The sequence below is a fragment of the Xiphophorus maculatus genome, chromosome 22 (genome assembly GCF_002775205.1).
Source record: "Xiphophorus maculatus strain JP 163 A chromosome 22, X_maculatus-5.0-male, whole genome shotgun sequence".
NCBI classification, from domain to species: domain Eukaryota; kingdom Metazoa; phylum Chordata; class Actinopteri; order Cyprinodontiformes; family Poeciliidae; genus Xiphophorus; species Xiphophorus maculatus.
In genome coordinates this window covers 21,385,583-21,411,630 of record NC_036464.1, presented here as the reverse complement: position 1 = coordinate 21,411,630, position 26,048 = coordinate 21,385,583, and the positions used below count along the sequence as shown (strand labels likewise).

Below are 26,048 nucleotides of genomic sequence, written 5' to 3'. Positions count from 1 at the left end.
CACATGCCCAAAAACAAAAAAATAACTGTCTCACAATTCACACACAACGCAAGAATCAACAAACAACTGGCAAAAAAAAAAAAGAGAAAAGACTAAATGAAAAATATAGTAAACTTTGTCCAGTTATAGTAACCTCCATCTTTGCCAAGTTTTTTTTTTTTCCTTTTTTCAGAAATTTGTTCAATATACGAGGGCTACTTTGAAAACCAGATTATCTTGTTGCTGTGGCATTTTTTTTCTAACAATACATTTAAAAGTCGGGGTAAAGTACAGACAAACCCATTAAAAAATGGAATTACAAGACCCAACCCACACAGAAACGCAACCCATCGATCTGTTTCAATATTTGCTCACCTTTTGTTGTCATTCGCAGTAACAGTTGGTGCTCTGCAGAGAGCAAAGCTGTTTTCCCAAGAGGAGGATGTTTAACCAGCAACACACACACACACACGCCCGCCCACAGATCATCGCCACTTCACACACATTGTGCTTTTCTGTTTACTGGTCTCTCTGTGATGTCTGTTTAATAAGAACAAATGACACCTTCCCTCGCCTCCACTTAGATCTGCTCTGCAGCTCCAACAGCTGATAATGAATATGCTCAGCGGAGTCGAGTGTGTGGCGGCCGCATTATTTGGTTGAAGTGTTCACTCCTGCAAACTGGCACAACCATCAGCTCGGTTGGTGCTTTTGTGTCCGCTTCCAGGGTTACAATCTGAACAGCCTGTCATATTAGGAGTCTCTCATTCAGGTCTCACTGCTTTTACGCACTTCTGTGCCAAAGGTTTTTATGAAAGCTGTTTTGAATGAAGAACAGGCTCCATCTGCTCACTGATAAATAACAGTTAAAACGATCTGAGGCAATTTTCCAAGGCAGCCAGATGTCTGGTGTTTGCAGTCGTGCAAACCCCAGCTGCAAGATTGTTGGGGATTAAAATGCATTTCATTTTTACAGCTTTTTTGGCTGCATTTGTTAAATTCTTACATTTATATTTAAGTTGGTATGTAGCAGCTTTTAACCTGTAGGCCATGTTTTGTCAGCTGCAAGTCATTTCGTCTCGGTTCAAGTTTGTAAAAGGAACGTCAAGGTTGAGTTTGTCCTAAGTTGAGTCTCAAGTCTTTAAGGAACAAGTCCAACTCAAGACTTTGAAAAATACTTTTAATAAAATACTTTTAAATACAAGTTTTTCTCGGTTTCTATCAAGATTCAAGTCTTTTATCCCAAGTACAATTCAAATCTCAACTCTTTAAGGTGAAAGTCTAAGTCAGGTTTCAAGTCTTTTGCCCCAAGTCAGAGTCTAGTCTCAATTTTTTTAACAGAAAATGTCAAGTAATGTATTTTTTCTATCAGTTCATATCATGTCTCACATATATTTGACCCTCAGTCCAAGTCAACTCTAACTCACAATCAAGGATCAAGTATTTTAGAAACAGCTGCACGCTAAATCTTTGTTGTTGTTTTTTTCTTTACATAAACTCAAATCTTAAAGCTGCAGTATACAGCCTTTTTATAAAAAAAAAACAGGGAAAGGTCTCAGTGTTGTCAATCAATCTCGTGTACAGACTGTGTTAGTGACAGAGAAACGACTCGCCATTACAGGAGAACTGTTTATCCACAGTCATGGGTGTCTATGCTAACTAGCCTAAGCATTCATGCCAGACTCCGCTGTGTAAAAAGTGTAGCGCAGCAGCAGAGAGTAAAGCAGTGCAAATAGTGAGCAGCACATACATGAGCCTGTTTGACAGCACTGAGACCCTCCTCCTGGCTCTGATTGGTTGTTACCGACTGAGAGACATGCATTTCTTCAGATGGCTGTAGTACCACCCTGTATTTTTTCACTGACATTTTTTAATTTTATTTCTTTGCAAATGCTCTCCAAGTTATAATTACCGTAGTCTGGAACAACATGGATGTTGAGTAGAATTTTACATCAGCACAATATGTTGCAGAATTATTAGAACTTAAAAAATATACAGATTTTTATAGATGAATCATGTATTCTCTTTCATGACATTGCAAGTTTTCACAACCTGATTAAGTTATTTTAGGAATTCAACCTAAAAAACTTCTTCTCGCGCCTCACTTCGCCCAAAACGCTGCCAAGCTTAGAAATGTATTTTACCTTCAGAGTACTGATGAATCTAATTTCCCTTTAATCTCTTGTTGTGCGCGGAATGGTGAGCATCTGCCGTCATGTGGACTCACCGGCACTTTCCTGGATGAGCCGATGTCTGTGTTTTCACTTCGACAACTCAGAGGGCTGTCAACATTTTACATGCAGCCGTTGCTCCTGCTCTCATCCACGATTTGAAACGAGCGGTGGAAGTAAGAACATTAGTTTGGGTTGATCGGACAAAAATGATGAGATGATGATGCAGCACTAATGCCAGAGATTTTCTCACTTTAAATTAGATGAAAAATGCAGGCTTAAAAAGGGATTCCGTCCCGACCCCTGATGTAACAAACACCCCTGTTTTTCTGAGATTTTTGCAGCTCTTTTGGTTTCTAAAGCATTTTTGTACACATTCCATTCCTGCTGATGCAAGTTGCTGGAAGAGACCATCATCATCAAGTCATGTCATGTCTTACGACGTATAGTTAGGAAACAATGTCATAGTTTTGTGAAGATTTGCATTAATGAAGTGTCGGGCGTGTTTTTGGGGATTTTTTTCTTTCTTTTTTTCAAAAAAGAAAGAAGCTGCTTTTATGAGCTTTTTTAAATGTTGTAATGTTATTCCCTCATAAGACATACCTAGAGTGTTTTTTTTCTTTTTTAATGCATGTTTGTTCCTTAAACATGTATTCATGGATGTCTAAACATTTGCTCTTTTACCCAACGCTCTGAATTACAGAACACCACTACCCCACCATTCCCCACTCAGCCCCTCCAGACTAGCGGCAGCAGCAATTAGAAAAGACATGGTGGAACTGCGAGCCTTGTGAGCTCATCATACAAACTACTTCTCCAAGAAACAGTTGTAAGCCGCATAATGAGAAGCATTTTTGTGACGAAGTGCTGAAGACGGAGATCGTCAAAGGAGGACCTATTCAAAGGCCCTATTTCAAAGCATTCATTTGCAAAGTTTAATTTATACAGCAGGTAACAGCTAACGGCGCTGTATACCTGGAAAATACTTACACGTTACTGTTTTTCTACTTGTTTGTTTTCTCTTAAATTATTTTCATTTTCTATTTTAAAGTAATTTTGAAATTACTTTACCACAGCAACTGATAAAACTAATATTCAATAAGACTGAAGTCCTTATCAGAAAACGACATTGGCATTGTTCAGATCTTCTTTGTTCTTTATCTGCTTGGATGAGTGGTTTTCGTTTCTTTGGTCAGTCTCAAGGGTCCAGTAGAGCAGAACTGAGGGCTGGCTCGCTAATTGGCTTGCTAGACGGATGATGTCACTGGTTAAGGGTGAAGAAAGCCAGGCCAGACATCGGAAAGCACCTAATACTTACTAAGGATTTATTGGCTAATATTTATATTTTCTTCGTAACAGACATTTTTCCCCCCCACATGCTCTAGCTTCCCTCCTGTGCTGCAGTGTTGTTGAACTCTGTGGCGATCATGACGGCGCTCTGACACAACAAAGCTCTCCAACGGCTATTAGTGAAGTCACTTGTCTTGGATCTAAGAAAATCTGCGTGAGAATGTGGCCTCTCCTTTCGCCAGTCTGTCACTTTCTGTGTTTGCTGATGCAGGCCGGCCCGGGTCACCGTGATCCCGGGCTGTAAGCTGGAGGAGGAGGAGGATTGGCATACTCTATTTATAGTCCCATCTGCTGACCTAAAGTCAGTGTCTTCTGCTCTTTCTTTTTTGCTTGTTTGGCTTTTGGCTCTCTGCCATTATTTACCTCATTATAAGTTCATCCTTGGTTTTATCCTGAGAATAGGAGGAAATCTCTCTGTCATTGCAACTGTGAGCAATATGATGTTCATACCCAGTCATCCTATGATGTCAGTTTTTTTTATATCCCTGACTGAGAAGAATTTGATGTATGGTCATCTACGTTTACCTAGTGCCTCACAACATTATCGTTACCTAAATATCACTGCATTTTGCAAAGATGTGGATTAAAATAAATGCTGGCTGACTATTTAAGCACCAGGCTCTATATTTGTGTGTACAGTATTTGATGACACTTGTTGTTTAATGTAGCATGAAGACGTTTTAGAAGGTAAAGAGGTGATAAGGTGGTCTAAAAACGACAACCAAGTTGTTTATGGCGCGATATACTAGATGTCTACCACAAGCTACTTTTTCAATAGAACCATATGATTGAGATGAAATAATTTTTTTTCCATTAGCCGGATAGAGTCCCAATCTGGGATCTGTGTTTGCAATGGACACAAAGCAAAAAGACATTAACGTGTACGAGCACAGGACAGGAAGGAGTTCCTCTGCGCTCCCCGAGTCGTTTTAGCTTTCTGCTCCATGTTCTGTCAGGTCTCCTGGCTTTGTTTCTCTCAACTGGAAAGATCATCAACTTTGGGTCACTATCTGGCTGAAAGACTCGAGAAGATTACGGTCAATAAAAACAGCACAACCCAATTTGATCTGGGCTTGGTTTATCCAATCGAGCACAACGTCTTTGTTCTGTCTATCGGCTGGTCAGTCCATCAGTGGCTCTCTGGCTCGCTCCAACACAGAAGACAAAGCGTTTTTAACGATTCCTGCTTAGCCTTACTACAAACTTGAAGGACATGTGTATTGAAATGCATTTTTAAATAAAGAAAATGTTATCAACATTTTGACATAACAACTTCTTCGCCTTTTGCATTGGGATCTTCTCAAGAGCGCCATCTATGGAGTTAAAATATAATTTAGTTCAATGTAACATCATGACAAAGGCCTTTTGCACAACCTAGGTCAACATGGTGAAATATTAATATCTGCGCATAAATTTGTCATTTCTTGTATCCATCTTTTTTTTTTTTTTACACAACACTCTACCCAAGTAATACACAGAAAGTTCAATATTACCACCACTGAAGGCAACATCAGACACTTCTTAGCTACTTTTGAAAAAACAAACAAACCAAAAAAAACCCATTGCTCTCACTGCTGGCAGAAAGAGGTAGGACGTTGTATAAATGTGTTGATGAATGTTTAAGAACACTGCAGAAATATGTGTAAAAATATAATAAAATTGTGTTTGGTCATTATTTCTTTATTATAACAATGCTTCTTAGTATTTAATCTGATATTATTGATATTGTGTACTTTGAATTAAGCAGTAGAGTTTGTGGATTTCTGACATTAAAACTGGACAAATCCACTCTTCCAATATCAAAAAGCTCATTCTGCTTGAGATCCTTGTTTGGGTTTCATTTATTGGATAGAATGATTGAGGTTTGAAGGAATAACAAACATTGGCAACGGAGGAATGTGTAATAAGCCTGGTGGCCCGCCAGGCTTATTACATGGTACTATGGTAAACCCTGGTTTAGATTTATTGTCATGATACCAATTAATGCTTAAAATCTACCAAAACAGTCCACAATGTCAAGATTAATTGTGCAATTTTCTCCACAGTTTTCTTTTAAAGGAATTATCAATAAATATTAAGAAATCTGAAAATATGTGATCAGTTCAGTGATGAACATCACACTGCTATATGTGACTGTTGTCCTGAAGAAGCGTATTATATATGGGAATGTTTTTTTAAGAGGAATATTTGTTTTGTTTTCATGCAGTTGGAGCCATACAGTCATCTAAAAAAATGAAGAAATAAATAGTTCTTAATGTCACTTTTATTGTTATTAAAATAATAGGACCGCTAAAACTTTAGACCCATGTCACCCATCACTGGTTGATCAGGATACGAGCGTGAGACCTCGACGAAGCTGCAAACTGACAATCTGAATGTTTACCAGCTGGTAGTGACGGACATGATGGGGATATATCAAAACCTTGTCCACTGATACTGGAAATGAATCCAGAGCCTGAATAGTTCCTTCTACAGCGGGTTTAGTGTTTGCTCTGGGAATTGCTCATGAATTTACCTCTGCCTCCCTGTAGGCAGAGGTAAATTCATGTACACGAGGGAGGGGCAGAGGTCATTTTTCAGAAAGGCGAGGCAGGCTCAGAGACGGCATCTATTCATCTACCTTGTTCTGTTTTCTGTGTGGAGCGTCTAGATGAGATAAGCGGCGGGCCGGGCGGGTAAATGAAGACCATCATTTACCACGCCTTTGATCATTACTAAGGCCTCCTGGGCTAAATGCTGTGGACCATTTACCCCTCTGTCCATGAAAAAAGAAGACTTGTATCTACATAGATATTGATGTTGGGTGTGAATGTGTTGGTTTGTGTTTTTAGGATTTTTCTTTAGAGGGTTCAGACTGTTTCTAGATCTAAACTTGGTCTGCACCCTTTGAATGTCACTTCTGTTAGAAATGTTCTAATAAATTTTCCTTCATTTAGCTTAGGTTGTCTGCTGCTTTTATGCTGAGCTGCAGGCTCGGGCATTTTTAGTTAACTCCTAAGTGATTCTTCTGGTTTCTAATTACTCTCTGTTGGTTATTTTGATCCACAAATAGCACTTATTTGGCTTCCGTCACAGGTTGCCTCCTTTTTTTCCTCCTCCTCTCTCTCTTTCTATAGAATTGGTTCCTTTAAAGACGGTTTGTGTTCTCTAACTAAAATATCTGTAGTGTTTCTGCACAGCCAGCTGCCAGGAATGTTTGCCATCACACGCAGAATAAAGCTGTCATCTTAGGCCGGTGATAAAGAATAGTCCTATTTTTACAGGCACATCTGATTTCTAAGAATACGAGCAACCAAAATAGTCCTTTATTGGTTCTGAGAAAAGGGTTGTGAAATGTCTGCAAAGAGCTTTGATTGCTCATCCTCTGAGCACACTGGTCTAATCAAAACTTGCTTCCATGTGTGAGGTCTGAACAAAGGCGTGCGTACGGTGGCAAATAGAGCAGGTTTACGTGTGCACGTCTCAGGAAGTTATGCAGCTTATCGGTCTAGCAGTTGCTTCTGGGGGTACTCTGTTGTTTCTCTTCCTGATTTTGTTTGGCTGAAACTTGCAGTTGGTTTTGGCATCCGAGTTCACAAGAAATGCATCAATGTGCTAAACACATTTAACGTCTGGTTTAGTTTTTATGTATTCAGTTACATGCGAAGTCTCAAACCTTTTGTTTTTTAACACGTGCCAACTCAGAGAATACGTTTTGGAAGCATCTCCATACTGACACGTTTTGAGTCAAAAACAGAATTTGGGATGCTTTTTTTTTTCTTTTTCTTTAGTTTGTTGCTTTGTCATAACCAGTTTATTGTTACATTTTAACTCAGAAGTCTTGAGTTCCAGGTGAGAAGTGAAAACCCAGACTGAAACATTCTCCAATGGCTGCTGGCTGGCTACATCCTGATTTTTTTTTTGTTTTGTTTTGCTTGTTTTTCATTTGCTTAGACGTGACTTTTAACCAAAGAAAATGTTCATTGGTTTTGATGAACTTGTATACTGGAACCAAAATCTGTAACTAAGTTTTATACTTGGAATTGTTTAGATTACTGTGGTAACTTTTAGAGCCTCCCATTAATTTAAGAGATTCATTTTCATCTAAGTTGTAGGAGATTTTTAGTTACTGTTTTGTCTATGTTTTTTGCTAGAAATAAACTACATATATTTTTCAACCAATCCAGTTCGAAGTGCTTTCAAGAAAGCGAGTTCCAAGAAGCGAATGTGTCTGGATCTATAGAAAATGAGTGCAAAAATAATTCCAGGTGGTTCCCATATTGTAGCTTTTACAATATGGGTTGGTCTTGGAAAGTCCTTTTCCAGGAAAATGTTGATATGTTGCAAAAGTCCAACTCTGAATGCCTTAAGAATTTTAAAGCTGGATTTTGAGTTGGAGATAATCAAATGCAATCTATGATCTAACCCTTTAGTTTTGTGAAGAATTAGAAGCTGCAAATCAAACGCCAACTTCAGGGTCATTAGGCAGCTTTGGTTCATGACAGTGTTAAGCCTGGACACAACCTTTCAACTGCACATGTAAAAGGACAGTAGAGCGTGTATGAGGTGCAACTGACAGTAGTTTTTATTGTTCAGTAAATTTATTTTAATCGCTCTTCGAATTGCTTGTGTGCCACCTGTTTGAATGACGCCCTGGAAGATGAGCCATATGGGTAACACACGTCGCTCCCAGATGTTTCACATAATTTAAGGCCAAATAATAATTCAAGGTGTGATATTTGGGGTGAAACGTTTATTTTTGTCATTTCTGTACTTTCAGGTGTTTACATGGCTGTGCATCTTCTCTGCCTCATGAGAGGAGAGAGTCCGACTCGTTCGTAGCCTTCAAACACTGTAACCAGTGTGCAGAAATCAGAAGTACATGAATAATTTGATTTTGATGCAGGATAACTCACGCTGGTGTGGGCATTTTTTAAATTATCATTTCTTTATTCAAATGCTGTCGAAATATTCCACAGATGTGTCAACATGATTTAAATGTGATCAAGCCAATAAATCACAGCGATACATTTAATTAGATGTTTAGAGCAGAAATGTACGGTGGCCGACAGGTGCAAATGCGCAGCAAAAGAGAAAACATGCAAACAAAAAAGAAGACACCCCCGAATGAAATGCAGCAAACAAAAAGAGAGACGCAAACACCCCCGAATGAAATGCAGCAAATAAAAAGAGAGACGCAAACACCCCCGAATGAAATGCAGCAAACAAAAAGAGAGACGCAAACACCCCCGAATGAAATGCAGCAAACAAAAAGTGTTGAAAACGGAAGTGCTCCAGACCACTAGGGGGAGTCAAAGAAAATAGTATTCATTTCTATGGGACCAGATGCAAGATTCTTCTTCTTCTTCTTCTTGGTATTTATTGGTGGTTGGCAACAAACTTACAGTAGCATTACCGCCACTTACCAGTATGGAGTGTGGTTCGAGATGGTCTATAAACTTTCACTTTCTACCTTTTCCCTCCATTAACTCCTGATTAAACATACCCCCACACATACACACCTGCTTATATTATCCAACTTGCTTATAACTTTATATACCCCTCTTTGATATTCTTTACACATTCACACCCAACTTGCTCTACTCATATCCTATGAAATAGCTTTGTTTTTTTAAGATACCGAATAATTATTTGAATATGTCTACTCCCGAAATCTCCTCAAAAATTTTATTAAATTAAACCTTTCTTTAATACCTACACACTCTCTCAGCATGCATCTTCTCTCTTCTTCATACTTACAACACTCTAAAATAACATGCTCTATTGTTTCAGACTTCTCACAATAATCACACTTTCCAGATGCAAGATTCAGAGAGATACCTTTACTTTCTTTCAAATTTCTTTCTCTGAATCTTGCATCTGGTCCCATAGAAATGAATACTATTTTCTCTGACTCCCCCTAGTGGTCTGGAGCACTTCCGTTTTCAACACTTTTTGTTTGCTGCATTTCATTCGGGGGTGTTTGCGTCTCTCTTTTTGTTTGCTGCATTTCATTCGGGGGTGTTTGCGTCTCTCTTTTTATTTGCTGCATTTCATTCGGGGGTGTTTGCGTCTCTCTTTTTATTTGCTGCATTTCATTCGGGGGTGTTTGCGTCTCTCTTTTTATTTGCTGCATTTCATTCGGGGGTGTTTGCGTCTCTCTTTTTGTTTGCTGCATTTCATTCGGGGGTGTCTTCTTTTTTGTTTGCATGTTTTCTCTTTTGCTGCGCATTTGCACCTGTCGGCCACCATAGAAATGTCTATTTCTTATTCTTTTTTCTTTTTTTTTTTAGATTTTATACATAATGGCCCAAAAGCTTTGTGTGGGATGGGTCGGGGGGATTAGGGTTGTTCAGGCATGTGAGTTCATGTGCCGTCTGCGTTGGAGAGCAGCAGCTGCTTCCTGACAAGACGGGCATGACGAACTTGACCTCTGACGGTCGGCCAGGCCATCCATCCACTGTCTGCTTTAAAACCAATCTGTCTGCGCACATGGACTTTCTCATGTCATTAGAGTCATTAAATGGATAGTGATTAGATTAGATCAGGGCCCACCGGACCCATTTCACTAAGTGCATAAAGCGTGCGCTCGTATCGTGTGTGTTTTGAGTGACCCCTATACGTTACGTGTCGCCGTCTGTTCGTGACAAAGCTGCCTCTTCTGCTTTTTTGTGCTGCGTTGGTCCTTTCATGCGAAGCCATCTGATTTGTTTGTGATGCTCAAATGACAAGTTTAATGGGAGATGTTACGAGTCGAGGACAGACGGGGAATAAGTGGAACTTCAGAGACGGTTCGCTCTTGATTTCTACATATTAAGAATGCTTTCAATTTAGCCTCTAACAAAACAAATAGAGGAACAAATGTTCACATATAAGCTAATTTGTTTATTTGCGAGCAATATGGGTGAAGAAATGAGTGAAAAGTGATACGAGAGAAGACTGTTTTCAATTTATTGTACAGTGAGTGTGAGATGCTGCTGTGTTTACTTTAACTTATTGCGTTGTGCTGTTTAAGGCTGACGCATTCAGAGACTTTCCGAGAAGTGATGTTTTTTCTTTGTTGGGATTCTGGCCATCTATAACCGGAGTGAAAAAAAAAGAACGAGTGTAACTTAATAGCTGCTGATCCTGGAACTGACTGGATCTAATTTTTTCTCTACTCTTATTTTCTGTTTTCCTTTTTGACCACAGATCATCAGAAACTGGAGCGAGAGGCCAGGATCTGTCGAATGCTCAAACATCCAAACATAGGTAGGTCCCTTCTGACGAGCTACAGATGTGCAGCATAACGATGCTGACTGACCAATTTTCCAGATTTAAGTCAAGTTTTTTGTAGACCAACAAATTCACAATCCTTGAAAGTTTTGGCTCAGCTCTTTCATCGTTTGAGTTTTTCTATTTGATTTGACCTTTTCTTTTGTCTCCTGTGTGTACAAGGCGAAAACAGAATTTAAAGTAATAATAAAGAACATCAGATAAAGAACTTAATTTTGCCTGTAAAAATCTGAAACCGTAGAGTCTGTGTGGGAGTTTTGGTCTGACATGTTTTACTGCAAAACTCTTCTGACAAAAATGTTTTAAGTTAAAATTGAGTACTTTGCAAAGATATTCATACTTTTTCAACTTTCTCCCATTTGGTTCTGCCTTTTACTTCAGTGTTAGGTCTTGAGATTCTTTTAGTAGGTCAAAATAAATCACTGTCTGGGGGAAAACAATCTAACAGTTTTGAAGAATTTTTACAAATAAATATCTAAAGTGTGGTGTGCCTTTTTTTTTTATTAGCTGCTTGCTGTTTTCCCTTCGTGGTTTGTGGCAAACTTCTTGAAGCTTTCTCTTTCTGATTATTTCTGCCTTTTTATTTTTGGATAAAATCAGATTTTATTTAGGGATCTTTAGGGAGTAAAGGTTGAATACATTTGTAGGCCACACTTTTTCAGATTTTTCCAACGATGTGCCACTTATTGTTTAAATAAAATCCTATAAAAAAAATGTTGTGATTGCAATGAAACAGAAGGCAAAAAAGGCAAGTGTGAGGTATATGAATACTGTTAATCTTTAAAACCCCCAAACTCTTTAACCTTTTTTTTTTTTGCCTTTTGTAGAGGACCAGCTGTAGAACGGCCGCGACTAGATCCGATCCAAATCAATGCAATAGTTCAGAACTGGACCGAGTAGGTCAAGACTGAGATTATTAGGCATCATCATTCATCATTAAAGTATTTCATTAATCTACCTCATGTCTTCACCCACCGCTAAAGACAAGCATAGTGGAACCCGTGAACAGATACAGCTCAGTTCTGTGTTGGTCCGACGTGGATGTGAAAACCCTCAGTTTCTCGTTTCGCCTGGAACCCCTGCGGTTGTCGTTTCACATCCCAAACAGTGCGCGGGACAACAGAGCAGAAACAAAAAGCATTGTTGAGTTCAGCTCTGGAGCTAACTGGGTGATAGTCAAACCAGCCGCTTCCCTGCTGGGTTTCTCTTTGGGATATTTGCATGCGACAGGCTGGCCAGCAGCCGCTTCCCGTTCAGACGACTCCAATAAGCTGCAGAGTTTCTAAACGGCGCTGACATCGTGTGCCTTGTGTCTAAACCTTAATCTCGCTAATCTCATTACTAGCACACTTTATATCTTCCAGTGTCCTTTACGTTGCACAGCTTCGAAAACGTAGAAAGCAGGGGTCACCTGCGGAAGCGCAAAGTGCCAGGATACTCTTGTCGTCAAACCCCGGGATATGCGCTACCTATTGCCTGGGAATCGCCTCAAAAGGTCATCAGACCTTTTTCCTCTGTTGCTGTGGGAAATGCAAACAAAAGGCAGGGGTCGTTTGGAGAGAGGAAGGAAATGAGCGTTTGTTTGACATGGCATGTAGTTCTTATCATACCATGTAGCGTCGTGCAAACAAGACTTGTTAGAGGCTGGGTTTCATTGGTCTCGCTTCATCAGCTTAGAGTACATTACATTTTTGAACCAGCACAGTGCATTGAATTAAAGGTTTTATGGACTGATAGTGAAATTTAGTTTTACTTGTAAAGCTATGACACTCTGGAAATCTCCCTTCTCACTCGTCTTGTTTCCCTAGAAATACTGAAATCTGAAACAGAACGGATGAGTTTCAGTCTGACTTGAGATTTAATGTCACTATCTTCACCTCTAAAACCAGCACAGTTCCACTGCTAAACATGTTGGGACTATTCCTAACACGATTTCAGCCCATCCCAGCTGGCCTTCCTTTAAGAACACGTTCAGTAAATCCTACATAACCACATTGTGCTTTTGGGATCCCACTAAACTCTGCCTTTGCGTTTTTATTCTTCTGGTGCCCTTCACCTGGGTTGCTTTATTTAATCTTTTTTACTAAAAGATTTCCCAGTTGGGTGTTTTTCCAGGGCCTGGCTTTTGACAACCGCCTTCGTCTCCTCAGTCTCTGATTGTGACAACCTTGCCATGGCAATAACAGCAACAGCCTGTTGTTGTTTCGATTGAGACTTGACTGAAGTCGTTCTCTGTCATTAAAGGCGCTTTATCCAGCTATAGACTGAACAGATTAATGCCAGAATGGGCATTGCTTATGAAGCGTGAAAGGTGGATCGTCAGTATTGTGGTGTGATTTTAAACTAGCTGCACCTAAACCGTTGGCGTCACTATTGAAACTTTTTATATAGTAGAAAAGACTCCAAAGGAGATACTCTAGTCCAGATACCCAAATGTAATTTAGAGCTTAATGTCAAATTTGTGGCAGTTTTTTTTTTTCTCAATAAATGTTATTAATGCCACACTGCTCCTTCTTATGTGCACAAGAAATCTCGTAGTCATAACCTCTGACCCGGCTGTCTGTCTGAAGCTTTCGGTTCATCGATGGCACATTGAGGTTTGCTTTATAGAAGCTAATTAGCGTTGGCGGTGCTTTCTGATCCAGCTAACTGGCTCTTATTTAAAGACTCTCTCTCTTTCTGCCTCTTAGTACGACTCCATGAGAGCATTGCAGAGGAAGGCTTCCATTACCTCGTCTTTGACCTGTAAGTAAACCTAACTAAAGATTAGGGTGATGGTAAAGAGGCTTTCCAGCTTCAAGATTCATCATCTAAATACTAGTAAAGCACTCAAAAAGCTGGTTAGAGATTGGGATAAAAGCTTCCTTTGCTGAAATGCTAATGAGAACTTTTCCATTCATTATCCAGAAGGATAGCAATCATTTTTGATTTTTTTTTAAAATAGCATGTAACAAATGTAATATGTTGAGAAACAAGCTGCTTGACTGGATGAGAATACTTTTAAATTTAAATCTGTTAGGGGTATGAATAATTTTGACCTTAACTACTGCATGCAATATCTTATATAACTCAGCCAGGTGTAACATTATTAATTTAAAGTGGAAGTAAATTTGAAGCGCTTTTTTCAAATTGAATAAAATAGGATCATCAGTATTGGATTTTAGATCATTTTTAAAGCAGAATTGTTTGGTTTTATATATATATATATATATACAGTATGTATATACATATATATATGTGTGTGTGTGTGTGTGTGTGTGTATATATATTTCTCATTTAAAAGATTTGTGCAATTGTATTTATTGCTGTACCTCTGGAAATTTGTTTTACAGGTTCCAGACTCTCCAAAAATCGGTCTTTCTGTTGCGTTTACTTGCAAAATTTTGCATAAAGAATAAGTGTGCTGCTCCTAATGTGGGCAGGCAGGTACGGATTCAGCTGCATTGATGTCGCACACGCTGCTCCGTCGAACAGACTGGGACGAATGAATTAAGCATTAGATTATATTTTAGAACACATAGAAACTTGAAAAAGCTGCCGGTAACGTGCTAAGTGGCTTCTTGAAGCACAAATCGAGCTTCACCAGACCCTCAGACGTGTCATCACAAGCGTACATCACCAGAAGACATCTTGCATGAGCCCCTTTAAAAGGCACTTTATTTAAACAGAGAAAACAAGAAGTTTGCTAGTATAAACATGTCGACTAACTTATTGTTGCATCCGTGTCTGCAGCGTAACCGGAGGGGAGCTGTTTGAGGACATCGTTGCGAGAGAGTACTACAGCGAGGCGGACGCCAGGTAAATCATGACGGTTTTCTCCAAGTCGCGGATCAGATACTCCATAATAATTTTTGTATTTATTTTATTGCTTGGAAGAAATTCATGTGATACCAGAAGAGGCATCGTGCTGACTGAAAATGTACCTCAGTGTAATGCAGAAGTGATGGATATATATATATATATGTATATACTGGATATATATATATATATATATATATATATATATATATATATATATATATATATAAACTGTTTGTGGCTCATTTGTCATGTCTTACTTGTTGATGTTTTTTAAGACACTGTTAAACGAATCTAAAGTTTGAAACTTTGAACTCCCCGCAGGTTTTAGTGGAGGCTTTTTTGTCAACGCAGAGAAGTTATGAAAGCACAAAATGTTGGTTAATGTAGTTTGTGCTTTGGGAGAAGAAACTGCTTACGGTTTCAACTGTGCTACTAATCTGCTGGTTGAGTTTTACTTCTGACCGAGTGACTCAGACCTTTTAAATTTAATTTGATGAATAAATCGTGACAAAGTTGTTCTCCTATTTTTAGGTTTTTATCGGATGTTACAGTAGGCTTTTGTGGTATTTAGCACTTTACCTCTAAATTCTTAACTAGATTTTAGGAATAATAACATAAACTTAAAATAACAATAATTTCAGTACAAAAATATGTGTAGACAATCAGTAATATGCAACATACAGTTATGTAGAGAAGTCCTTTTACAGGCCCCTCTGTGGTCATAATGTAGCTGGTAATCAAGATGGTCATCAAAAGGTTTGAGATTTGCTTTCATGTTTCAGTCATGATCATAACTCGTGGATATTGGTGAGGGTTGGAGTGGACATGAATTGAAAAATCAAGAATTTCACTGGCTGGTGCATTGTTCTAAGCTCTACTAGTTTATAAACTACAGACTACTCTAAACATGGGGAACCAATATGTAGTTATAGACTTTTTTCCCCCTTTTGCTCTTTCCTTTGGTTTGTTGTTTTGTTTGTATTTCTTTCTAATTCATGTAAAGCACTTTGAACTGCCTCGTTGCTGAACATGTGCTATATAAATAAAATGATCTTACCTTAAATTTGTTGTATATATCGTATTAAACTCTGAATAGATGTTTTTAAGTAGTTTTGGAAAGTTATCAAAGTGACTCCCTCCTCCGAGCATCTTAACCAAATGCTAATCATAAAAGTATCCAATTATTTGGTCGTTTCTGAATGAAAACATTCCCTTTAAGGTGAGATTTAGTTTTTTTTTTTTTTGGTAGGTTGAGTTTAACACGGTGCCATCCAGCACAACCAAATAAATGGTGGTGCTTGAACATAAACAGTTTTACTCTTTATTGCAGCTTATTACAAGATAGTTTTTTTTTTTTTATCCTAAAGATTCTTCCCTCCTCAGTTTAAGATTTTACTTTGAAATTCACACAGGACTGCAGGCCGTTATGTCTGAGGTAGGAACCATTTAGATCATACAACTATATTGACTCCAAATGCAAAGGTTAATAAATTAAACTCTAAGGGAGCAAAGCTGAAGTTATTCTCTGTAGAATAAGGCAAATGTTTGGTTTTGTGCTGGAAGCACAAAGAATCAGCTGCTTTAGCTCCAACAGCTTCTGAAATCAAGTCCACATCATCTTTTATGCTCTCGTCTCACCAGACGCCCCGTTACACAGTAACTTAAATTAACGTAACACAAATTGTTGCTCTTTATTTTGTTGGCTTTCAGACATTTAACTCCAGCTGAAACGAATGTCCTCTGCTCAGCCTTTCAGCACTCGATGATTTCTTCCTGCAGCCCATTAGAGTTCGCATATCTGCGTGAGAGCGCTTTCTGCTCGATATGGTTTACATGACTCGACTCATCACGGGCTATTAAGACAGAAGCCGGAGCTGAATTGATGCTCTCAGTTTGCTGAGTATGGATGTTTGTCACCAATTTGCTGCCCATGTGCCGGACTGTCTCCCCAGGGAGAGGCTGATTTGTTATTTTTCAAATCAGACCGTGCGTTATTATGAAAGCCCGAAAAGAAAGATTATTTTTATTTGTTCTTAGGATTTTCTATATACCCTTAAAATCTAGCCTGTATAGTCATTTTAAAGTTGCTTGGTGTGTGTGTGGGTTTTTTTTTTCTTTCTTCTTTTTCTTTAATATCGGTCGTCGTGGCGCCGCGGTTTGACCGGCGTGTCTTGCCTGCTGTCTCTTTCAGCCACTGCATCAATCAGATCCTGGAGAGCATCAGTCACATCCACCAGCACGATATCGTCCACAGAGACCTCAAGGTGAGCTACCAGACACTGATGAATATTAGAAGAGCTTTTATTGCATCCGGCAAAGTAAATGCCCCGCACACCCAGGGCGCGCGAGTGCGGTCGAAAGGTGCGCCGGGCGGACAGATGCATAACAGGTCTCGGCCTGCGCCGCACGGACATCACGCGGTGACGTCAAGAACAACTTCTGGGATGCGCGTCATCGCTCGCCTCAGCAGCTTTTTCTTCTCTGCTCTCCAACTCTCATGGCATCTCAGCATCTACATCCTTCTTCCTTTTTTTTCATCCCCCCCCCTCTACCCCACCTTCCCTCCTCTCCACCCTTTCTACTCTGTCCCCCTCCTCTCCTCCCTACTGCACTGCCGAGGAGTGACGAAAGCAGACCAGCTGCTATTAATAGCGTGTGTGTGTGTGTGTGATGACGGCCAGTTACTGGTTACCGCATGGAAAAACCTGCACACCTTTCAGAAGCAGATTCTTCTCCCTCTCCCCCACAGCGGCAGGGGTTTTAATTTGAAAACACGACGAGGTTGATTTAAAGCCCCCAGTTTTACCTGAGACTGAAAAACCCTGATACCTGCGCCCGCTCGTTGTTTCGTCAAACTTTAGTTCAGCCTCCAACTTTTAGCTTTAAATAATTCAGTTCTCTTTGAATAAGTAATTCAGCATGCTTCTGTTGCTCTTTTTGTGATGGTGTAAAAATGTGTCTTCTGAAAAGTGAGCTCAGCTAATGCAGATTTTTCTCTTTTTTTTTCTTTCTTTCTTTGTACGTTTGCTCATGAATACAAATATCACAAGATGGCAGAACAGAAATGATAAAAGGTGACTGTGGAGAAATGTTCTTAATACACACCTGCCTCTCCATGCATTTGTGCTGCGCCACTACTGCATTCAGTTCATTTTTAAAAGAAATTACAAGTACTTGCAAAACTAAACAAAAATAAAACAACCTAGTTCTTGTGCGGACTAAATGCCTTCATTTAGTCTAAATTAATTTTCAAGACTGTTTCTTTAAACGAGTAGGTTAAAGCACCACATAGAAAAAAAAAGTGTTTAATTTTATCATTCTTGACATATGCATGTGTGCTTGTGTCAACTTTGCCGTAGGCAGTTTGCAACAAGTGCATATGCAGATGTAAAACTGTAACTCTGAGGTAAAATTTCAACCACGAGTGCAAATGAACACCAACAGCTGTAAATATTAGCTGTATGGCTGTAAGAGGCGTAGCAATGCATGCAGCTCATGAGATGTGACGATATTTGACTGACTGAGAATATTTTTGCAATATTCTTGGTAAAATCTTTTCCTGTTTTATATTCACAAATAGACTAAATGTTGGACAAACTTTATACGGTTCTAGAAATCTGGTATCAGTGCTGAATAATCCAGTCTGTTAGCCTATTGCCTTTTTATGCTTGATATTTTTCAGGTGGTGTCAATGCCAAAAACAATTTTCTTACTTTTTGTGTTTTCACTAACAGACAAAAAGGTTTAATGGATGTTAAAATGCAGCATTTATCAAAAACAAACTTTTTAAAAGATGATTGCATTTATTGTAAAAGCTGTCCAAATCAACAACATGAATTGCCTTTTCATCTTGATCCGATTGAACTCTGAACTTGGCCACGCCAAAGTCTGTACTTTGATTATTTTTGTGCTTCAGATGTTATTCTGGATTCTTCTGGGACCTTTCGAATGACTCGTCAGCGAGCTCTTGGAGTAATTTTGCTTTTCCTAACTTGTAGATAAATTCACTGTGGTTTGCTGGAGTCCCAAACAGCTTTGTAAGCCTTTTCCGAAGTGATAGACGTCAGTGATTCGTTGTTCATCTAACCAACATCCTACTGATGTTTCCTTAGTCATGTAACCACATTCCTTTTCAGTAGACTCTGTGAAGAGTATTGGAAATTACTCCGGGGGGGGGGGAGCAGGGGCAGAAATACCAGTTAATGTTGTATCAAGGCAGCACATTTTCAGGTTTTTGTTGGAACAATTCTCAAAACATAAGAAAAGAGAAAAAAAAAACACGGTATTTTTCCAAGAACACAGAGGAAAGTAAGCAGCTTCTGCGTTTAGAATCAGAAAAACTGAACCGGTGCGAACAAATTGAGCCGTACTGAAACGTAACCTCCTGCGCACGTTTCATATTTTCTGCCTTCTTGCCATCTTGGGAGGGCCGCACACTTAGAGGAGAGGCGGCGGCGGTGTTGGGGAATTAGAGAGAAAAGAGTTGAATGCTGGTGGCAGGCGGGGTTGCCATGGTAACAGAGGGGGTGAGGTCACCCGGCTGCTGCTGCGCCGGTGTAGGGACTCATTATGCCACCTCCCATCTATCTATCTCTGCATGTCTGGTTCTGTTGCTTCAGAAAAGCTCTCTGGTTCCTCCGCTCCCCCCTTTTCTTTATTTCCTATTGTCGGATCAGGGCCTCGTGGGCTTGATGGGCGGGCGGTGGAGGAGGCTGTAGGAAAAATGAAGGATGTGCGGCTAGATGACGAGGGCTGACATGTGAAAAGAAGCAGACCGAGGAGAGTTGGTGCTGCTGTACAAGCGTAGCAGATACTATATAAAAAGATCAACTGGTTTGCACTTTGGTTGTGGAAGAAAACATCCATGCGTAGAAGGTGGTTACCAAAGTGCTATGTGCGGTTATGTTGGTAGAGTTTTAATATTAATTGTCAAGTAGTCTTCAGGTGAAAGGTCATGTGACAACAGAGACAGAGATGGAGATTGTGGTATGGCAGATACCACAATATCTGCCATAAATAATTGGGGTCGTACAGGGAAACTAACCTCCTAACATTCTTTATGTGTTTTCCAGGCACATAGAATCATTTTATAGCATAATCACGTAAAAACTGTTAACTTCAGTTGTTATAAAAATACAATATATATCAAATATGACTACAAAGAAAATTTATTTTGTAATTTAACGCCTTGAAATTGGGCCTCTGTCTTTTTAAAAACTCCACCGACAGGAAGTCAAAACAACATCAACTCCTCTATTAATTCTTTAGCAAAGTTTATTTTTGTTGTTTTGGTTTGTTGTTTTTTTTTTTTTTTTTTTTTTACCAGCGTTGCACTAAGAAGTAGTTCCTATGTGCAGTTCCATCAGATGGTTGCTAACTGCTGCTGGCTAGTCTGAAGGAGCTGAGCAGGGGATTTGGGGAGGAGGGCTGCTCTGTGAGGCAGCTTCAAGGAGGAGCTGCGTCTGGAAGGCGGTGCTAAGTCCAGCCAGGCGTTTTGCACAGCTGAACGGTTGCCATGGGAGATTATAGGATTTCTCAAACATGCATGAAAGAGTCAAGGCAACACTCCAGGCATGTTTTTGATGAGGGGAAAACATAAGATGTGTCAGTGGCCTCCACAGTCACCGCATCTTGACGAAAGGAACGGTGTTCTGAAAAACTGTGTATGTCGGTACCTGAGTTAGTGAAATAAAGACGTTGTCATGTTTTCGCAAAAAAATATTGCGAGAAAGCCAAGAGTCAGAAAACCTCAAATATCAAATTGAAACAATAACCGAGTTGTTAAAGATCACATGAAGCGCTGTTTGTTTGTAGGTCACAGAATTGTGTTTAGCAGAGTTGACTCTGGTGCTCCATTTTTTGGAGTCGTTTCACAAAATGGAGAAAAACTTAAAAAATTAAACACGAAGTCTGTTAGACCTGAGGGTTGGTCTGTGTCCGGAAAAAATATTCAAGTTTTGTAGGAGTGGAGAAAAAAGCTAGATGTTAGGAATTCTTGCACTGGGGATATTATTGGTAAATATTGCGATCACCGTATCAGTTGTGACACATGCTTATTTTCTTCTCTCTTTGTTCTCACCTGTCCTTCCACCACTCTGACATTTGGAATTTTATGATTATATCGTCATCATTGCAATGACGATGTAATCATAAAATATTGTGCAGCCCTTTATTAATGTACATCTAAAACTGTAAAAAGTGGTCATCTTCTCTCCTGTTTGTGTTTTTCTGACGTGATGTAAGACATTTTAACCTTTTCCAAAGCCCGGCTTTCGCTCGATGATGTGACAAAACAAGACACGGTCAAAGTGCTGGGGTAAATACCATGGCATGTAGATGAAAAGGTTCTTCCTCTCAGGCAGTCCTCAGTAACCAACTCAACCTCATCATGCTTCAGTACAGATGCAGATGTCATCGCACTCCTAAAGCTCTCTCAAGTGACGAGACATTTCTGGAAGGAGGATCCGTGCTTATTGCCACTAATTACACACATCTACTTGTTGCTCATCATTTAGCCAAGGTCTGTTTTGCGGTATTTAATGTTTTTTTTTTTTATAAGTAAGATAAATGGCTTTTCTTAAGTTTTACAGTTGAAGCGGTGTTCCTGTATTTGAGTTTCTGACATTTCAAAGTAAAACCAAGCGAGAGAGAGGAGCTTGCAGCTTCACTTTGCGTTCGGTCCTCTCAAATGATCCGCCTGCGTGTGTTGCAGCCAGAAAACCTTCTCCTCGCCAGTAAGATGAAGGGAGCAGCTGTGAAGCTCGCGGATTTCGGACTTGCCATCGAGGTGCAGGGGGACCAGCAGGCGTGGTTCGGTAAGAAACGGCCGCTTTCTGCTTCCTTCCGCAGCGTTGGCGCTCCACAGCAGCATTTCCTTCAGTGAGTTCGTCAGGGCACGGGAAGGGATCCAAGTTTTTTAAAAGTCCGTGTGCAGCTACACCTAATGCCACACTTGACGACCACAGCAACCTCGAAATGATTCAACTTCTTCTTGACAATCATGTTTAGTACTTAGCGGTTAATGTTGAGTGTACGGACCCCAAGAGTAGATGCGGGCGACTGCAGTTAATGGGGGTCCAGATAAAAGAAAGTGAAGCCTTTTTATGATACGATGTTCATCAAACCTGATTTATACGTGGACGCCAGCTTCTGGCAGCACTCCTGGTTACTTTTAGTCCAATTCCTGATGGGTACAGCCGTTCAGCTTTGGGTTTGTGTGCCCAGAGGTTTTCTTCATTGGAAATGTTGAAGGATTATTTCCTCCCACTTGCTGGCACTTGAATTTATTTGCCCACCTTCATCTGAAATCTGATGGCTGTCCTTGATGGTGTCCTCTGTTTGCAGCTATGATACACAGACACTTTCCTGTTAACGTTAAAGTTGTGGATTTTACTTTTAGCTGCTCTTCATGGAACATTTTATTTGTTTGTGTAAGTCAAGGATTTATTTTTTTTTCTGAACGTTTTTGAAATCTTTTTGAAAAACATACATTAAAATCGTACACACCGTGCGTTCATTTATTTGAGGGGCTCTGCTTTAAGCACACCTGTTGGAATCAGTGCAGGTTTTGTTTAGTTGAGTCAAATGTGTTTGAGACTACACCTGATTTTCAAATCTATTCTCCGGAAAACAATCATTTAGGTTGAAGAGTAACTTCAAGAACGTCGCCGTCTCTTACAATAGGATTTAGTTTTCAATTTGGCTGAAATCCACGTAGTATTAATAGTCAAACACCTAATTTATGGGCTTAAACAAAAAGTAAATTTGCAGTGGGGATAAGATTATTATAAACTCAACTGTGCATTGTCAATCCTCGCTGAAAATTTCTATCCAGGTTATAGTACAAAATTAAGATTAGATTACACAGCAGTTCCCACTTTTTGCATAGGAAAAATGTGAAATGTGCATTTTATCAAAAAGACGTTTGACCCCACCGGCATGCTGATTTCCCCCCAGCTTTATTAGCTTCTTTGTTAGCTTTCTTGGAAACGGTTTCCACAGAGATGGCTTTGTTTTTGACAGGTTTCGCTGGAACTCCAGGATATTTGTCGCCCGAGGTGTTGAGAAAGGACCCGTACGGCAAGCCGGTGGACATCTGGGCATGTGGTCAGAAAATTACTATTATTATTTTCAGATTACAAACACAACCCATTAATCTCAGACTGAATGCATAATTTTTTCTTCATCTGTGCTCATTTTTGACGGCATGTTCCCATGAATTTCATGTCGGTTTGTTTTATTTATTTATGCTCTGTCTTTTCCTTCCATCTGATGAAACTTAACAAGGAATCCTCCGCTTTTCAAGTGAAACTCATTCATTTCATCTTCCAGCTTTTAGGTTGTTGAATTTTTTAAATGTGAAAGTATTTTTTTTTAATTCTGTATAAATTCAAAGAGGAATCATTTATCATTTGATAGTCTTACATTTAACAGTCCATTGGACTTAGTCCAATGGTTTCAAAAACTGATAGCCACATGTTTTTTTTTCCATTTCCAACTTTTGATGTTTGCTGTTCAGGGTCATTAAGAAATACTATATTTCACTTGCTTTTTTAATATAAGTATACTTATTTTTTGTGACTTTTTCCAGGTGTGATCCTCTACATCTTGCTAGTGGGATACCCTCCATTTTGGGATGAGGACCAACACAAATTGTATCAACAGATCAAAGCTGGCGCCTATGATGTGAGTGTCTCCTTGTCATATTCTTGTATTGTTTTAACCTCTATCCCTCACCTTTTTTCTGCTGTGTACAATTGCAAGATTATTCACCTTTTTGCAGAACATTTGCTGTAATATTTGCAGTGAATTTGTGATTTAAGGTGCTGTAGTTTCTTTATTTAGCAGGTAACACTTACAGCCTGTCTGCTATCAAAATTAACTCCATAAATGTGTTATGAACTTTAGTATGTTATATTAAAAAGTAAAAAGAAAGGACCGGGAACTCTGGACAGCTGAAAAATCTGGAATTTGTACATGAAAACTGTAGAAATGCTGAGGATGGCGTGAAAAAAGTTGCTCATCACTTTTGGAGCTCCTGGTCAAAGACGGGTCAGAACCTGAGGCTGTTGAAGGCGGACCTCCACGTTTATAGCATTTTTCTGTCTCAAATGTGTAATTTGTAAGTTGTACTAATTTAAAATTAGCTGGTATGTTGATTTTCAGCGCCTCCACCATATTTACCTGGCGTTTCTGTTTGCAACACCTGTCTTAGCCGGGCTACCCTCTTTAGCGGTGCTCGTCGATGAGCAGCCTTAGGTATTGTTTAATCCTTCAGTGATTAATATTTTTGCCCATTTAACCATAACAAATGGAACTTTCAATATCTAGCAAGTTATTTTAGCAATTTACCGTCTATTAAAAGGGCGCCCCTCAGATTAATTTTACTCCCTGCTTCGAAGGGGGCGAGATTACCGTAATAACCCGATTTTTGGCTGGAAAGCGCAACGTCTCCCATTTCAGGAACCGTTGGACTTTTTCTGATAGCGCAACGTGTGGCGGAATTACGGTACGGCACATTTGGCTGGATCGTCGCCGCTCGGTTCGGTCTGCACTGTTTAACGATTACACATTTACGACATCAACAACCCCCTGAAATAAATGGGTGGAAAAGTATTTTTTTGAAAGTGTAGATTAGCTCATCGTTAATGGACGAAATTCAATGGATGCATTAAACCTGAAAAACGATGGGTGTACATTTTATCCCCAGAAGGGCGGCTGCTTTTCACAGCTGCTGCTCCGATGCACTCACGTCTTTAACGTGACACAAATCAATGCAACATCCCTGGTATGAATTCCTCTGCAAAGCGCTGTAGTGAAGACCTGAACACTAAAGCAATTTCTCAGTTGGTATAAAGTTGGTTCCAGGAGTTAGAAACAGCCCACCAGCTCCACTTTGGGTTCACAACGTTATCTTGAGTTGCACTATTTGCTCAGTAATGCCTAGTGAAAAATGTTGATCTAAAGCATTAATTTCACATCTGTGAACTCCGTCATGACTTCCTGGCGCTTCCTTCTTTGAAATTCAAATGTAAGCATCAAAAGTTGCGTCAACAAAAGCCCATGAAGTCTGTCTCTGTTAAACTTATGCGCTTGAAACCTGAAAACCGCCAAAACGTTTAACGTCATTTCATATTTGTGTCTTAATGATCCGAGTGGTGTCAAACAATCAAGCCCGCAGGACAAGACCAGTCTACTGAAAAGCTCGGATTTAAGTCTTTGGAGTGATGTGGAAATGTAAATTTAGGTTTTAATTACTCACTGCTTGTTACTGCAGGATTTCCAAGCTGTTGTAGGAGGAAGAAACGCTCCATCACAGAGCAATGAGCATATTTATTAGATCATATAATCCTCTGGGAGAGGAGAATTTGTTGCCTGTGTTAATTTTCAGAGTTTGAAGCAACCACATCTAATGATTGTGCATAAAAAGAGATAAAGTGGCTGAGGCAAGCGCCCAGTAATTTACACTCCTTGAATACCATTTCTGTCAACAAGATACTTTTAATTTATTTTTCTTTCTTTTTTTGCCAGTGACTAGCAGCTAAAATGAATGTTGTCTTTTGTGGTAATCATAAACATTTACTGGCAACTCTAATGTTAGGATGAGGTTGTTTTTCTTTTTTTTTTTACTTACATTTTTTTTATCTGTGTAATTTTTTAAAACTTTTATATTTCATTTTTGTATGTTTTTGTTTATTTTTACCACATTTTATGTATAGTATAAAACCTTTTCCAAAAGGCTGTTTATGAAAAATCGTTTCCAATAATTTCTCTTCCTCTCCGTTTGTGTCATCATTTCCAGATTTAAGACTATTATCAGGCTGTCATAATTCACTAATGCCAAAATGGTGATTTAAATTTTAAAAAATAAAAAATATCTAGGATTTCACTGTTTATTTCTTCATGGATTCTAAAGACCAAACTTTACAAGGTCACAAGTAAAAGCCTGATTTTAAAAGGATACATTAATGCACTTGCATCCATTTTTATTGACGATGGAGGTTTTATTTAACACTGCCTTCGTCCTCATTTTCCTTTCAGTTTCCGTCCCCAGAGTGGGACACGGTGACCCCCGAGGCCAAGAATCTGATCAATCAGATGTTGACCATTAACCCTGCCAAAAGAATCACTGCTGAACAGGCGCTCAAGCATCCCTGGGTCTGCGTAAGTCACACTCTTACATCAGAGAAAAAACCTCTGGGAGCTTTAGCTCTCTCTTTTTTTCCCCTTTATTTTATGAGTGATTAGGAAAAACAGGCAATTTATTTCTCTATAATAAGAAAGAAATCTGTTTGATGATTTTTTTTTTCAGCCACACCACAATACAGAGAGGAGATTGACAAAGACTTTAAATGGCAGGGGTCTTATCAGTGATGCATCTAAAACTTCTTTTATTTGCTTTACTGGATACCAGTGACTGATTCAATGCTCTTGATTGATTATAAAATACTGATTGGGGCCTGGAAAATTGTGAAGGATTGTATTGCAGATAAG

General features: G+C 39.3%; 1 protein-coding gene across 16 annotated transcripts in view; it reads left to right on the top strand.

Moving 5' to 3' along the window:
* LOC102219759 (calcium/calmodulin-dependent protein kinase type II subunit gamma-like) overlaps positions 1–26,048 on the top strand; it is a 57,448-nt gene that overhangs the window by 13,213 nt on the left and 18,187 nt on the right. For all 16 annotated transcript variants that reach the window (XR_002752242.1, XR_002752241.1, XM_023328088.1 and 13 more), the window contains exons 3-10: positions 10,671–10,730; positions 13,445–13,499; positions 14,487–14,552; positions 16,747–16,819; positions 21,268–21,370; positions 22,578–22,661; positions 23,146–23,240; positions 25,596–25,718. Coding sequence is in view for 14 of the 16 variants with exons in the window: in XM_023328088.1 (XP_023183856.1) it covers positions 10,671–10,730; positions 13,445–13,499; positions 14,487–14,552; positions 16,747–16,819; positions 21,268–21,370; positions 22,578–22,661; positions 23,146–23,240; positions 25,596–25,718 (659 nt within the window). In the remaining 2 variants the exon portion in view is untranslated. The remainder of the gene's footprint in view (positions 1–10,670; positions 10,731–13,444; positions 13,500–14,486; positions 14,553–16,746; positions 16,820–21,267; positions 21,371–22,577; positions 22,662–23,145; positions 23,241–25,595; positions 25,719–26,048) is intronic.